At 38.5% G+C, this 17,188-nt stretch overlaps 1 protein-coding gene and 1 long non-coding RNA gene across 2 annotated transcripts; one reads left to right on the plus strand and one right to left on the minus strand.

The window, feature by feature from the left end:
• Positions 1-713: 713 nt before the first annotated feature.
• LOC147334660 (uncharacterized) lies at positions 714-15,381 on the plus strand. The gene is made up of 6 exons (XM_086273887.1): positions 714-896; positions 1,679-1,763; positions 9,083-9,415; positions 9,882-10,169; positions 10,428-10,577; positions 12,394-15,381. The coding sequence occupies exons 2-6, from the start codon at positions 1,688-1,690 to the stop codon at positions 15,213-15,215; spliced, it is 3,669 nt and encodes a 1,222-aa protein (XP_086130013.1). The 5' UTR covers positions 714-896; positions 1,679-1,687; the 3' UTR covers positions 15,216-15,381.
• Positions 9,274-10,130, minus strand: LOC147334661 (uncharacterized). Its single transcript, XR_015126360.1, has 2 exons — positions 9,897-10,130; positions 9,274-9,597 (listed from the first exon to the last, which is right to left on the minus strand). It is a non-coding gene; the product is annotated as an uncharacterized LOC147334661 (long non-coding RNA).
• Positions 15,382-17,188: the final 1,807 nt, after the last annotated feature.

A 17,188-nucleotide genomic window follows, 5' to 3' on the forward strand; every position in this document is an offset into this window, starting at 1 on the left:
CCGGACATGACGTCAAAGGTAAACTTCGTAAACAATAAATCCTGGAAAAACAACACTTTTCTTTCCTGTGTGATGTATCTGACTTCTCTGCTGCAGTCTCCGCTGAGTTTAGTTTCACTGTTGTGTGTAAAATAAAAGAGTGATACAGTGGAGAACAGATCTGTACTGAAACCTGTTTATTTTAAATATTAGACCATCTGAAAAGCAGGTTTGAAGCTTTGTTAAGTCAGCATGGATTTTTAATTTGTTGCGGTTTTTTAATTTGTTGCATTTTTTTTAATTTGTTGTGGATTTTTAATTTGATGCAGATTTTTAATTTGTTGCAGATTTTTAATTTGTTGCTGTTTTTTTTTTTTTTTTTTAATTTGTTGCGCTTTGCACTTCCCAGCCACCGTAGTTCCACATTAAACCGCGGCCGTCGCCAGGTAACTTGGTTCCCCTTCAGCTGTTCCCTATCAGGTGAACAGGCTGTAACTTCAGGGTCAGTCGAGCTGATCGGTGGTGCCTTGAGGAAGACGTCGGCTCGTTATCTGTAAGAGAGGGTTACCAGGCGGAATACTTTGTAAAAAAAAAAAAAAAAAAAAAAAAAAAAAAAAAAAAAAAAATTAAATTAAGATAATTTCCTTGTCTGAAGATAATATAATGTTGATACGCGTATGCATTTGCACGAGCTGGAGACCTTTTTTCCCTGAAGTGAAAATGATGAATCTGCGGATTCAGCATTTGGAACACGGAGAGTGGATTATGTAAACAAATCTAATCGGTCCAGCCGCCAAAGATATGCGGAAGCTCACCTTTTGCAGCAAGTGAGCGGAAAGAGTATTTACTCTTTACTCTTTCTTTGATTTTGGTCATTGATCGCTGACAGGGAGCTTTCCGAAATACTGGGTTTGCAGGTATGATTCCATACATGTGTATAATGTGCTCTGCTCGGACTTTCGAGGAGAAAAAAAAGATTATTTTGATTTAATTTAAAACAAGGACAGTGCTGCCTTTGTCCTGTGGGAGTGGCGCAGGTTACCACACTTGTACTTTTTTGTTCACTTTTTTTTTATTATAGAAAGTTGTAAAAAATAAATACAAATACATTAGCATCATATAATCGGACCATTTCGTTTTCATAGCCTGTAAGTTAATTCAGGGACATTTAATTTCGTCACCGAATTCCTGCTGGACTTTCTCTTTTGATTTGGACGTCACGAAATACTGAATTAAGCTTTAAATAATTACGTTTTTTTTTTTTAAATAATCCAGATGCTGCACATCTAAAATAAGACACATTTATGTAAAAACACATTTCCATAGAAGTCTGTTTTAATGTAACTGCAAATGAAAGTGAAACTAAGATGAAGCCTGTTCTGCTTCGAAGATGACGGAGTACACAAAGGAAAGCAACAGGTCTTTTTTCGAGCAGTACATTCTGAATTAAATGAACGGAACTATTGCATAATTGGGTTAAAAGATTTGATGGATCCAGCCTGTTATACGTCTTTATTCGGATCGGACCATGTTGTTCACTTCTTAATGTAAAACAGTGACGTCACCTGATTTGTCCTCATGATATCATTACAGTTAGTGGGAACAGGAATACAGTTTAAGTAGTTTATCCATAGCATAGAAGAAAATTATAATAAATAATAAGTATTAAGTGTCTGTCTGTATTCTTTTTTTCCCCCAGACCTGTAGGATGCTTAATCCTTGCTTTGATGTCTTCAGTGTTTTGTACACTTGTATTGTCCTTGGTCTGATATCCTTGTGTCAAGGTAAATTATCCAGTCATTCATTTATATAAATAAAAGATAAATTGTAGATTCATGTTTTGATGCATGCTCAATCATCCAGGTAAGAAAATCCTAAATGTCCAGATAAACAGAATCAACCATATGTTTACATACAGAAATGAATATTTAAATTTATGTATGATTAAGGGACCATCTCGAGTGTCCACTGTATAAAAATAATCAGTGACTACCATACTGCACAGCCAGACACTGGCCATCTCATAGTAGTTTAACTGTACATATCAATAGCACACACCTTCCAAAAACTCATATAATGACATGCTGGGAAAAAAAAAAGGTTTGCAGGCTGGAAAAACTGACACTGTTTGACTTAAGTATATTTATACAGGTGTTTAGCCAGTATTAAACTTTTGATATAGTTGCTTGGCTTCATGAGTGAATGTGTTAAATCATTTGTAATATTGATACAATAGATAATGATTTGCAAATTACATAAAACACATATTTTATTTATTATTGAACAAAAGAAAGATTCCATCCATCCTCTGCGTATGTAACTAATGCTCACTGGGTGGCTGGAGCCTGTCCCAACTACCACAGGGCTCGAGGCAGGGTACACCCCGGACAGGTTGCCAGTTTGTCAAAGGGCTAACACAAAAAGACAGACAACCACTACAAAAAACATTATTTATTTTGAATTTGAAAGGTAATCCTGGAAAAGTAAGTATTACTAAAAAGAAACAACTGGAGGAACACTTTGCATTTAATTACATTAACTGGCAACAGGACAGTACATGACTGGGTCTAAATCATTTTAAGAAAAAATGGACACCGTGTTCTGGACCATCTTGTTATCTCTGATTGTACAGGACTACATTAGTGCCTATAGAATTGGCATCTTGCACATCTTGGAAAAGCATCATCAGTGGTTAAAGGTAAATACAGATCTTATGCTCCAATCTAGATGACATGTTTTTCAGGGAAGGCCTTACATATTTTATCAAGATAATAGAAAACCACATCTTTTACAACAGCACTGCTTCATAGTAGAATAGAATATAAGTTCTTAACTGACTTGCCTGCAGTTCAGACTTTTCACCAGTTAAAAACATTTTGCACATTATAAAATGCAAAATCCAACAAAGATGATAGAAGACTGCTAAGTACCTAAAATCCTTTATCAGTCAAGAATGAGACAACATTCTCACCCAAAAGTCCAGCAACTGGTCTCCTCAGATTCCAGATGTTTACAGCTCTGCTACACAGTGGTGAACATGGCCCTATCCCAACATGTTTGAGACGTGTTGCTGTCATCACATACTTAATATTTTTCTTATAATGGTATATTTACACAGCTAAAGCATTTATATATTTTTTCTGGTTTCTACTGTGATGAAATTGTTTTGTTTAATTTTTCTGTGTATGTACATTGACAGCAATTTCTCCAGATTCTCTGAATCTTTTTATAATATCATGTACTGTACATGATAAGATATTCTAAGTCTCCACAATTTTACGTTGTAAAACATTATCCTACAATTGTTCCACAATTTGTAGACAGTCCTTTTACAGATTGTTGAACTGCACATCTTTACTTTTGAGATACTCTGCCACACTGCGATGCTCTTTTTATACACAGTTATGTTACTGACTTGTTGCCAACTAATCTAATTACTTGAAAAATGTTCTTCCAGATGTTCTTTCTTTTTAATATCACTTACATTTCCAGCCTTTTGTTTCCTTGGTCCAATGTTTTTAAGACGTGTGGCGGCAAACAAATTCAAAATGAACTAATATTTTTCGTCAAATAGTATAATGTCTGAGGTTTACAATATTTTCTATGTTCTATTATGATTAAAATGATTTTCTGTAATTGGCAAATCATTGCATTTTATTTTTAATTACTTTTTAGAGCATGCCCGCTTTTTGGAAGCTGGGTTTGTATATCAGATCATGAAATGTCATGACTAGCAAGTAGTACTAGTATAATTTCATGGTGGCAACACATTTTTTGATATCTCTTAATTCTGATGGTAAGAGCATTAGTATTACAAATCATCTGACACATTAATTCACAAATGTTATAGTATTGAGGGACTATATCAAAGTAGAATAGAATAGAATAGAATAGAATAGAATTCAACTTTATTGTCATTGCACATGTCACAGGTACAGGGCAACGAAATGCAGTTTGCATCCATCCAGAAGTGCTTTAGTGATATAGATATATTACAATATATATTAGCAATAATATAGATATGTGAGTATATTACAGAAATGGGTCTATTATGGTATATAATGTACACGGTATGAAGTATGTTGTGAATATTCTATAACTATAAGTATGTACAGGCTGTAGTGAGTACAAGCTATGAACAGGATATAAATATGAAAAACTATACAGAATATGAAATAAATAACTTTACAGAAATCTGAGATATACAGCTATACAGAAATGGGAACTATGCAAGTTGTAAACAGTTGTAGGATTAAAGATTATCGAATGTACAGAATGATTATTTACACAGAGCTATACAGTAGTGCAGTTAAGATAAGTGAGGGTGTAGATAGTTTCTACAGAGGCTATATAAAGTGCTGGTGGTTGTGAGTGGTGGTTCAGTCCATGTTATTATTGTGTGTTTGAGGGTACAGTTGTCCATTGTGGGTGTGTGTATGTTCAGTCCATGTGTTAACGTGGGTCAGATGTCAGGAGGCAGAGTTCAGGAGTCTGACAGCTGTGGGGAAGAAGCTGTTCCGGTACCTGGTGGTCTTAGTCCGGAGGCTCCTGTAGCTCCTCCCAGAGGGCAGGAGGGTGAAGAGTCCATGTGATGGGTGACTGGGGTCTTTGATGATTTTCCCAGCCCTTTTCAGACACCGCTTCCTGTAGATGTCTTTTATGGCAGGAAGTGGTGCTCCGGCGATGCGCTGGGCAGTTTTCACGACCCTCTGCAACGCCTTCCGGTCCGAGGCAGAGCAGTTCCCGTACCAGACTGTTATACAGTTGGTCAGGATGCTCTCGATGGTGCAACGATAGAAGTTCACCAGGATGTCTGAGGACAGGTGGTTCTTCCTCAGAGTCCTCAAGAAGAAGAGGCGCTGGTGAGCCTTCTTGACCAGCTTGGAGCAGTTGGTTGTCCAGGTGAGATCCTCAGAGATGTGGACTCCCAGGAACTTGAAGCTGCTCACACGCTCCACAGCCGTCCCCTTAATGTGGATGGGTGGATGTGGGTCAGCATTCCTCCTGTAGTCCACGATGAGCTCCTTGGTCTTCTCAGTGTTAAGCAGCAGGTTGTTTCTGTCGCACCACTCAGCCAGACGATCCACCTCCTCCCTGTAGGCAGCCTCATCGTTGTCACTGATGAGGCCAATCACCGTGGTGTCATCTGCAAACTTAATGATGGTGTTGGAACCATCAGCAGGTCTGCAGTCGTGGGTGAAGAGGGAGTAGAGGAAAGGGCTCATCACACAGCCTTGTGGTACACCGGTGTTCATCGTGATTGTAGATGAACAGTGGTTATCCAGCCGGACATGTTGGGGGCGGTTGGTCAGGAAGTCCAGTAACCATTTGCAGATGAGGGAACTGATGCCCAGGTCTGTCAGTTTCCTGATGAGTTGTGAGGGGTGGATTGTATTGAACGCTGAACTGAAGTCTATAAACAGCATTCTGGCATAGGTGTTGTTGTTGTCCAGGTGTGAGAGGACGGAGTGCAGTGCGATGGAGACTGCATCCTCTGTGCTCCTGTTCTGGCGGTATGCGAATTGGTGGGGGTCCAGGGTGGGGGGGAGACAGGATTTGAAGTGTGCTAGGACCAGCTGCTCTAAGCACTTAGTGATGATGGGGGTGAGTGCTACTGGGCGGTAATCATTGAGGCAAGATGGGTTGGAGTTTTTGGGTATCGGGACGATGGAGGTGGATTTGAAGCAGGCCGGTACCACAGCGTGGGCCAAGGACAGATTGAATATGTCTGTGAGCACTCCTGCAAGCTCCCCAGAACACGCTCTGAGAACACGCCCGGGGATGCCATCAGGACCTGCAGCCTTGTGGACATTGATCCTGCTCAGCACCGCTCCTACATCGGTGGGGGAGAGAGTCAGAGGTTGGTGGTCTGGCGTCATGTCTGCTTTGTTTGTGGTTGTGGGGTTCCCTCGCTCAAAACGAGCATAAAAGTTGTTGAGCTCGTTGAGGAAGGAGACATCAGAGGATGCGGGGGAGGGTTTGGTGGTCCTGTAGTCTGTAATGGTCTGGAGTCCTTGCCACATGCGTCGGGGGTTGGAGTTGGAGAAGTGTTCTTCTACCTTCTTTTTGTAATGGTGTTTGGCTTTTTTGATGCCCTTCTTTAGATTAGCCCTGGCTGTGCTGTAGGCGTGTGCATCTCCTGACCTAAAGGCAGTGTTGCGGGCCTTCTGTTATTTGCTAAATAACCACTGGCTTTGGATGTTATCAGTCAATTTAGAATCTGATTTCTGACACCCATTGAATGGACTTATAATATCTGAAGCAGTTGAAATAACTGTACATATTAAAGATTGAATCAAGCTATGTGAGTTTGTTGAACCTGCAAAATAATAATTCTATTAATAATAATATTTACTGACACATAGTTAAACCATTATGAAAATATTAAAGCATGATGAGATTTTAACTATGAAATCCTCTTCCTTATGGGTGTACACTTGACTGAACAAAATCTATGACCAGTTTCTCGGATTAAGGATTAAGGATTAAGTCTGGACAGTGTCTGGACAGTGAGATGAGTTAAAAATGAGTTACTTTTTAGACAGTCAAGGGTTGACATGGATCACGTGACCATGAGTTCCAGGAGTCCAAAAACAATGGTGACACACAAACAGTGGTGGTGCAACATTTACCAACGTAGAAGCTTTAAAATTACAGAGGAAAATCCAACAAACTCCTAACCATGGTGATCTGAATCTGAAAGGATCTCCTTCTAGTGGTGTAAAGAAAATGAAAATGAAATTACAAATAACAGTGATTAAAAAATGTACCAAACCCAAAATAAACTAAATATTCTACAATTTAGAGCAAGTAAATAATCTATAATAATAATAATAATAATAATAATAATGGATTGCATTCATATAGCGCTTTACAATTCCACTATTCATTCACTCTCACATTCACACACTGATAGAGGCTACAGTTGTTGCCACAGTTGCCCTGGGGCAGACTGACAGAAGCGAGGCTGCCATATCGCGCCATCGGCCCCTCTGGCCAACACCAGTAGGTGGTAGGTGAAGTGTCTTGCCCAAGGACACAACAACCGAGACAAACAGAGCTGGGGCTCGAACCGACAACCTTCCGATTACAAGACGAACTGCTTGAGCTACGATCACCCTAACAATCTGTAATAATCTATAACAATGATGCTAATAATACTACTAATAATAATTTATTAGCACTGTGTGTGGTCAAACATAAACATACACAAACACACACACACACATATAATATACTAAAAACATCTTAACAGCCTTCCATATACCATGTACAAATACCTCATACACTGTTTAAAAAACTGACACAAAATGTTACTCTAAAAGTAATAAAATGCCAAAGCCAGCAACATCAACAAAGAGACAAAGTCAAGATGCAAAACAAGCAAGTATTTTTTTTTCCGGCAGGTTATGAACAAATTTATTCATAGAAGCAACTTTAGATATTTATTTTTATATCATAGGACTCCCAAAATCTATTTCTGTTTAAAAAACTGCCTTAATGTTTATTTTCTTGTAAAATTCTTCAGTGTACTTTCGTTTCAATTAATTTCATTTCAGTTTTATTTCTACAACAACAGTTGCCTCAAGGTGCATTGTATTAAAAGGTAAAGATAACAATAATACAGAGAGATCAGAGTAAACCCCACCAATGAAATGACCCCCAATCAGCAAGCACTTTGGCAACAGTGGGAAGAAAGAATCCCCTTTTAACAGGCAGAAACCAGGTTCAGGGAGGGGTTGCCATCTGTCGTGAACAGTGTTGGTCAAGTCACTTGAAAAAAGTAATCAGTAACTAATTACAGATTACTTCCCCCAAAAAGTAATACCGTTACTTTACTGATTACTTATTTTCAAAAGTAATTAATTACTTAGTTACTTAGTTACTTTTTAAAAACACGATTTACAACCTGAATAGGTGATAAAGCGATAGATCTTTCAGCCCAATTCTACTTTTTCTGCATAATCCATCATACAAAATGTAATCAAATGGAAAAGTCCCTTTTAAAAAATAATAAAAAACTAATAAAACAATAAAACTTGTTTTATTACTTTTAATCTTTTAACTTTATGCATCAAGTAAAAATTAAATTATATGCAACATTCTCTGACTTGAAGAAATTTGTTTAAAATTTAAACCTATTTTCTGCACATTCCAGCACATAAAATAAAATATTTTTTCGTGTTTACACTCAGTCTTTCAAATAGATGCAAGTAAAACACAGCAGAAAATAAATAAAATCAAAGACTAGCGGTCCTGTTGCTCTATTTTCACCTGTAAACCAGGAGTAGGGTAGGCGGAGGTTTACCCTGGTGCAGGTGTGTTGCAGTGGTCAGTTGAAGAATCCGCGAGTTTCTCTGTGAGTTTCCCATTACGTGGTAGCGCACTCGGAGCTTGCTTGGAAGTTTAGGGTTTTTATTCTCTGTAAAAATAAATTTTCTTCCCACGCACAACGGACACTAATGTTTTTGTCACTTTTTATGGAATCAAACTTAAAATAAGGTCAGTACTTCCACGCTTTAAATGCTGCACGCTCATACTCTCTCCCGCACTCGATTTATTATCCATTATTGATCTGCACACAGCTGTTGTCATGAACGTCGCACTCGCTTACGTCAATGTCATGAGACATTGTCGCAAAAAAATCACGGTTTTAGTAACGCAGTAACACACGCAGTGTTATGTGGATATGTGAATTAATTCTAAACCAAACTTCATTGTCCTGTAAATTAATTCCTATATTTAAAGACAAATGTAAATGCAACGTTATGTAAAAGCCTCTACACTAATATGGTTTATGTTGCCACTGTGTGGCTGTAAGTGCAGCCATGACATACTCTCATCTCAAGGTTAAGTTCTTTATTACTTTTCTCACTGGGAATAACACGATGAACTGGCCAAATCTGTGATATTTCTATTATTTAATTAATAATATCCATAACTGCTGATGTTATTTTTTTAGACATTCAAAGTTACCACATTAGTTAAGTTCGCCAGTCACTGACTCACTGGAATTATACCAAACTGTTATGTGCTTACAGTAATAACAAGGTTTGTTGTTCATTTCTGTGTGAAATAAAAACAGAAGCCTTTGTTGTCTCAGGTCAGTCAGAGGTGATTGGTCCAAATCAGCCAGTTGCTGCAACCATTGGTAATGACATCATTTTGCCATGTTACCTCTACCCAACCATGGATGCTTCAGACATGACTGTGGAGTGGAGTAGACCTGACCTGGACCTCAGATTAGTCCATGTGTGGCCGGAGAGACCTGAGTTACAAAATCCATCCTACAAGGGCAGAACATCTCTGTTTATTAATGAAATGAAACATGGAGAACTTTCTCTGAAGATCTCCAGAGTAAAACCGTCTGATGAGGGAAAATACAGATGCTTTGTTCCAGACCTGCGTAAAGACTCTAATGTTCAACTTGTTGTTAGTAAGTGGATGTCTAAGTTATTTAGCTTCTTCTATTAAGAACAATTCATTTACTATTAAACATCAGCTAACATTGGCTAACATTAGCCAAAAGAATAGAAAACTCTGAAACTCAGAGTTGATAAGAATTGAACCATGAAGTTCAAAATCCAAAATCTGTCTCCATAACACACACCTCAGAGGCTAGTAGCAGAGAGAAAGATAAAGACAATATTTCAATTTCCATGACAATTTCCATGGCAAGCAATTGGTACATATCACAAAAACATTTGTTTATGCTGAGAAATAATCTCTCTATTCTCCAGTATTCTCTGGTAGTAGTGTCCAGTATTACAAATATTACAACAAAGTAAACAAGCCTTATCATTCATTAAGTTACACAACTCATTATCAGTTAGGAAAAGATTGAAGTCAGAACTATGTTCAAAGTCCACCAGCTGTGAAGTGAGACAAGCCTCTTTTTCCAGGTGCCGTCTCCTCACCTGTTATCAGCTTTGCAGGCCTCAATAAAACCATCAGTGGAGTGGTGTTACAGTGTGAGTCTGCAGGCTGGTATCCAGAGCCTGAGCTGCTGTGGTTGGACGGTGAGGGAAACCTCCTCTCTGTTGGACCTACAGAGACCCTCAGAGGTCCTGATGACCTCTATACTGTCAGCAGCAGAGTGATTGTGGAGAAGAGACACAGCAACAACATCACCTGCAGAGTCCAACAGAGGAACACCAACCAGAGCAGAGAGACACACATACATGTTCCAGGTAAATCGAATGTTTTATTTAATGGTGTGAATTAAATTTTTGTGAATTGGGGGACTGAGGGGGGGGGCGACAACGAGCAATGGCAAGTGCGTAAGAGAGGTGACAGAGGAGGATGCTGGGATGGGGAGAGATGGACGCATATGATTTGGTGACCCATAAAGGTCTGAGAGAAGAAGTGTTAAAGATATGAATCAAAGAATGATATTGTACTAATATATATTGTAAACAATGAATTATGAATTGTTTTATTAATTTCAGATGATTTCTTCTTGGTCAGTCCTTCTGGTCCACCCAGTCGTCCAATCAGTATTCCAAATGTCACTGTTGCCTCGGCTGTCAGTGTTGCTGTTGTTCTTCTTCTAATTGGTGCAGTTTTCTTTGTATGGAAGTGGAGAAGAGGAAAATTCAGTAAGTCATTGTTTTCTCTAAATGATGAATAATTGTTTTAACCTCGTAAATAATAATAATAATTAATATTATTTCTCCTATAATCAATCAATCTATCAAGAAATGATTTTATGTGTTACTTCTAAAAATATTTCTGAGTCCAGTGTGAAAGATTTAAAGGGATCTATTAGCACAAAAATCACCTGAAGAGTAGAATTGTTGTCTTCTGCTCATCATTGTTTATTAGTAGAGAAACTCAAAATCCACCAACATTTCTAGTGTATTGTATTTTTTGGCTGTAAGAATGTATTTTGGCTTGAATGAATGAATGAATGAAATAAAAGAAAAAACATATTCAGAAACTGTCACCAACTAGGAACCCACAGGACGCAAACTTTCCCCCCAAAAAATCAATGTACTCCCAGTGCCGGTCCCATATTTCCATACTGGATCTGTTGAGGCTTGGATTAACAACAAGTGTCTCCAGAGCTGTTGATAAACAGGATGCTCATGGAAACAGTGCTACTGTTGGTTAAAGACAAAGGGAGAGGAGGGAGACAGCATGAGAGAGGGAATATTTTAGATATCAGTCTCATGACAACGTGTTATATTGGGGTGATTTGGTACTATGAGGTCATTAGGATAGATGGAGCCAAAAAGTTCAAGAATATAGATGACTACTCATGTGTGGTGTCCAGTGTTGGGAAGGTTACTTTTAAAATGTATTCCACTACAGATTACAGAATACATGCCCCAAACAGTATTTTGTAATATATTCTGTTACGTTACTCAATGAGAGTAACGTAACAGAATACTTTGGATTAATCATGCTTTTTACAACTACATGCATGTACTATGGCTGTGTGATTTATTACTATTACTGAAGGATACTTGCCATACCAATACCAACTAGATTTTTAAATCTTAATATAAAATGAGTAAGAGTAGGGTGGACATTAGGTAAGACTGGCCTTTTTGGAGTGATCCCGTATATAAAACTATTCCACGCGTATAGAAAACAGGTCTGCGGCTCCGAACCGTAGTAAACGGACCTCTGGCTAATACGTCGGGTTCATGTCGGGCTCGTAGCCGAAAACTAGCTTTACTTTGTTGTCTGGGTCAACTTTGCTAGCAAGAGACAGAAAGAGGCATTGAAAGGCTGCAGTCGAGTCTTAATAGCTTAGTTACAACTGGGCTACACTGGCCATGAGGCTACATTCTTTAGGGCTGTGCCTGTAACACTCTGCCTATTGCCTTCATATTGAATAAGTTTTTGAACAATCACTTTCAAAAATATTTCTTCAGGTCAGTATGTGGGCCGGAAGTAGAGGTGACATGGGCTGTGAGATTGAGACACAGACATTAGAGCCTCTTAATGAATGTTTTGTTTGGTTTCCACGATGTGGAAATACCAAAAATAGAGAGGGCATAGATTAACATATGAAACTGGAAAATACCACCGTGTAATCCATTTATTTCAACAGAGTAACTGTATTCTGAATACCACCTTTTTAAACGGTAACTGTAGCGGAATACAGTTACTCATTTTATGTATTTTAAATATGTAACGGTGGTACATGTATTGCGTTACTCCCCAACACTGGTGATGTCTGTCGCTGTTTCTGTGCATCCGCAAGGCAAACAGTCGGTTGTAATCTGTAAATTCACCACTAGATGGCACCAAATCTCAATCACTGCTCATTTATTGAGGTTGCTTCAAATACTTTAATGTGTTATTTATTTATTTTTTCTCACTTTTACCCATTTACAAAAAAACAACAAGAACTTTGTTTCATATTGTTCTTCATCCATTTCTCCTGCTTCTTTTATTTAACAGAAAAAAAGAAGAGTGAGGAGGACGGAGCTCAACAGGCCAGGAAGAAAAACACGATCAGCTCTAAAAACAGTGGGATGCAGGTGGTGGAAGAACAAAGCAAACCACTCATGACAGGAAGAGAAGAAGATGATGATGTGGACAGCAGAGAAGACCAAAGACATGAAGATGAAAGAGAAACCAAACAAGATGAGTTTGTTTTAGAAACAGAACAAATAAAGAAGATAAACAGTCCACAAGAAAAGAGAATAAATGCATCTACTGTTAATGACAAAGAGTCTTTGATTACAATAGAAAAAGAAACAAAAGAAGAACAGGAAGTGACAGGAAGAGAAGAAGAAGATGATGTGGGCAACAGAGAAGAGAAAAACTTTAAATCGGAAAGAGAAACACAACAAGATGTTCATGAGACAGAAACGGAGCAAGGAAGGGACACTGAGAGTCCACAAGAAAGGAGAATAAATGCATCTACTGTTAATGACAAAGAGTCTTTGATTAAGATGGAACACAAAACACAGGATATGACAGGAAGAGAAGAAAAGGATGATGTGAACAACAGTGGAAAGAAAAAGAGACAGAAGAAAATGGTCATGAAAAAAACCAAAAAGAAACAGAGCAAAGAAGTGGACGCTGACAGTTCAGAAACAAAAACATCTGCTGTGACTAAAACTGAGCCTCAGTTTAAAATGAAACAAGAAACACATGAAGAACAGAGCAGGAGAGGAAGACATGAAACACATGATGTGGACACCAGAGAGCAGAGAAATAAAGATGACATAAAAACACAGAGGACAGGAGTGGACAGGATAAATCAGTTTATTATGACTGAAAAAGTGTCTCAGTCTACAACAGAACAAGAAACAGATGAAGAAAAGGAGATGCCAGTAAGGGGAATGAAAGCTGAGGTGGCTGAAAGTAAAAGAGAGAAAAAGATGCAAGCAGGAAAAACTGATTTAGGATGTCAGTTTTCACCATTTACAGAAGAACATAAAGAGGAGCCCATGCCATTAGGAGAAGCAAAGTCCTTTAATTTTTCTTTTCATCTGAGCAGTGATCAGGAACCATGGAGAGAAAAAGAGAGCCAACAGGAGCAGCTTGTAGAAAAAAGACAGATGGAGAGAAATGTGGACATAAAAGAGTCAGAAACTGAGAAAAAGAGAGCAGAGGAAAACAGTGGTGAAGTAAACAATCTTTATTCTGTGTTTGTGGCACAGAAGGAGACACAGAGAGAAAAACTGGAGGCAGAACAACAGAGAGAGGAAAACCAGAGGAGGCTTCAATCAGAGACACGAAGGGAAAGAGAGAAAGATGAGAGAGAACTGAAAATAAGGAAAGACAATAAAAACCAATATCGCACAAAAGAAAAAACAGAGAGGAAGAATCAAAGAACAAAAAATTGTCTACAAGAAAGACAGGAGGAGGAGCTGATGGAGGTCGACACTCAGAGCAGAAAACCACATGGGGTCTGCACACTGCCAGTCAAGGAAGAGAAAATGCAAGCAAGGAAGCATCAGAATTCCCAAAAGGTAAAAGAGAACAAACAAAATTATCAGTTTATGGACGTTGACAATTTTCCTCACAGTCGATGTACTACAACATCACAATCGTATGAACCCATGCAATGGACCAAAGATCAGCAGATGCTGCCAGTTCAAACAGAACCACAAGAATGTCGGAAAGAAAACGATGAAGATCTGATGGAGGTTGAAGAATATTCAGAAGAACATAAAGAGGAGACCATGCTTCTAGGAGAAGAAAAGTCCTTTAATTTTTCTTTTCATCTGAGTAGTGATCAGGAACCATGGAGAGAAAAAGAGACACAACAAGAGCAGCTTGTAGAAAAAAGACAGATGGAGAGAAATGTGGACATGAAAGAGTCAGACACCAAGAAAAAGAGAGCAGAGGAAAACAGTGGTGAAGTAAACAATCTATATTCTGTGTTTGTGGCACAGAAGGAGACACAGAGAGAAAAACTGGAGGCAGAACCACAGAGAGAGGAAAACCAGAGGAAGCTTCAATCAGAGACACGAAGGGAAAGAAAGAAAGATGAGGGAGAACTGAAAATAAGGAAAGACAATAAAAACCAACCAGAGGAACAGAGGGGTCAGACAGAAAGCATGATTTCATCAGTCCAAGTTCCACTGGATACACATCTGAAAATACAAGGACAAAACCACAAGAAACAACCAGAGGAAACATGTCAACAGAGCCGAGAAAAAATCAGAGAGCAGCCAGAGAAACTGAGAGGAGCAGAGAGGAAAGAAAGAGCTCAGGGAAAGGAGCTGGAGGTTAATGAAGGGCTCAGATCTGAGGAAACAAAGAGAAAAGACAAGGAGAGAGAAAAACTACAACTCCCACATGAAGGAGAGCTGCAGGCGGAGCAACAAGTGAAGGTAAAGGAAAAACAGCAGCTGGAAGAATCTGTCAGTCTCACAGAGAGAGTCGTCTGTGTGGAAGAAAAACAGGAGGAGGAGCCGATGCAACGGACATGTGATGATCAAAAGAATAACCAGAGTAGACATCGTCCAAATGCACTGAAACTGAATGAGGTCTGCACACTACCAGTCAAGAAACAGAAAGTTGAGGAAGAAAGAAGACCACGCAAGCATCAGAATTTTAAAAAGCCAAAAAAGTATGTGAAAAAACAAAATGATGATCATATGAATGTTCATGATGCAGCTCACAGTCAATATGCTGCAACATCACAATCGTATGAACCCATTCAATGGACCAAAGATCAGCAGATGCTGCCAGTTCAAACAGAATCACAAGAATGTCTGAAAGAAAACGATGAAGATCTGCAGGATCAGATGGAGGTGGACTAACATTCAGGAACAAAAGAGCAGCTTGTTTTAGCTAAAACTCAAAACCTCTGCTGCAAAGAGAAAGTCAATTTGAAGGTTATGTGACTTGGAAATATTCAACTTTAAAATTAATTTATTTCATGTTGGCATTTTATTGAATAAATATATCTGCTAATGCATCAAAACACATTTAAAGATAATATGTCTTCTGTTCATATCATATTCTTCAGTTCTGCATGTACTCTGTGATTTTCCCTCCACATTTTACCTTTGAAAACTATTTACTTTGCCTTGTTTGGTATCATTCTTTTTAGCACAACCTCATGTGTCTGAATTTACAGTTATGTTTTCATTTTGGCATACTGTATTAACACAATTGATCTAAAATCAGACAAAAACATAAGATCTGAGTAGAAAAAGTTATTCTTTTACTGTAACAGCAACAAACATGTTTAATGAATCATATTTCATAACTTTAAATCCAAGTCTAAATTGTCAATTTTAAAATCATGTGCACAAGTTTTGCAAACAAGAAAGTTATTTGCGTCCATTTACCTTTTACCTTGATTTTGTAAATAACCATTTCAAACTATTTACAGAACAAGCAGCTGTTCCGCATCAATAAGATGCCACAAAAATTATTTGTGCCACTCCAAAAACATAATTTCTGTCCACTATAAAGGAGAACATCACAGCCTGATACCTGCAGGCCTGACAGCAGCAGGTGTATCACTCCTGTTTCTACCTGGAGACAGCAGTCGCCTCATTGTTCTGACACACAACACAAAACTATCCACAACACTACACACTAACTACACAAGACAACACATTAACTACACACTGCAAACATGCTAAATGTCACAAATCTCTCACATCTCAAAACTCGCTCTTTCTCTTTTTCTGCTGTCTTTCTCTCTCTCTCTCTCTCTCTCGCCATCACTCCTAAAACTTGCCCTGTTTTTCTTTCTCTCTCTCATAAGCAGAGAGGTCTCGCTGTGCTGTCCTTAGACAGTAAACATGACGAAACTATTGAGGAAAAAACACCGCGTATATATTGTTTATCATGACTCTGGTTTTACGTGGCCTATCAACACAATTTATAAACTGGTATATATCACCTTGTTGCTTTGTCTTTAAGTGGTCATGTGATTGGCTCACCACGACTACTTTATTCTTCCTCAGTCAAACAGCAGCACTCATGCGATTGTTTTGCCCCTTAGCTCCAGGTGTTGTGCTAGACAGTGATCATGATTATCATCCGCGGGAGCGCGCGCAGCTGCTTAAAGCTGTAGCGCCCAGATTACTTACAGCTACTTCCGTGCAACTGATATAAGATGCGGTAAGCTGAAGAAAGCTTCAACTATCTGTTTATTGAAAAATAGTAACGGACCGCATTTCCTTGTTAGTAACTGTAACGGCGTTGTAACAATAGGAATAGTAATTAGTTAGATTACTCGTTACTGAAAAAAGTAACGCCGTTACTTGTAACGCCGTTATTCCCATCACTGATTATAATGCCATCATTCTATATGTCACTGTAATTAAATTACAGTAAAGTCACAAACAAGATCTGCAAAGCTGAATTGTAGCATCCCAGCTCTCTCAGCTGGGATGCTATATATAAATAAAATTGTATTGTATGTGCTCTCAGCAGCAGAGAGCTGCAACAGCAGACCAGCAACCACAAAAGTACAATGATAAAACACCAAAGAATGATTGACTCCCCCCCCCTTTTATTATACTTGTATTATAAACAACTTGCCAGTGGGCCCTTAAAGTGGACATAAGAAAAAGAATAATTTACATAACAAAGTCCTTCTCTCAAAAACGGGCATAGATGTAACACTGTCTGTGAAGCTGGATTTAGCACCATCTTGTGCTAGAACAGAACGCTATGTCAGTGGTTTGGTTGGTTGCTGGTAATAGACTTGCATTAGTTTGTGTTAGCTAACTAGTAACAGAACCAATAACTCAGGGGGAAATAAGGCCGCTAA

Source organism: Aulonocara sp. 'chitande type north' Nkhata Bay, linkage group LG3, assembly GCF_057382095.1.
Source record: "Aulonocara sp. 'chitande type north' Nkhata Bay isolate Kocher_YH1m ecotype deep benthic linkage group LG3, A_spYH_male_GT1.1, whole genome shotgun sequence".
NCBI lineage: Eukaryota > Metazoa > Chordata > Actinopteri > Cichliformes > Cichlidae > Aulonocara > Aulonocara sp. 'chitande type north' Nkhata Bay.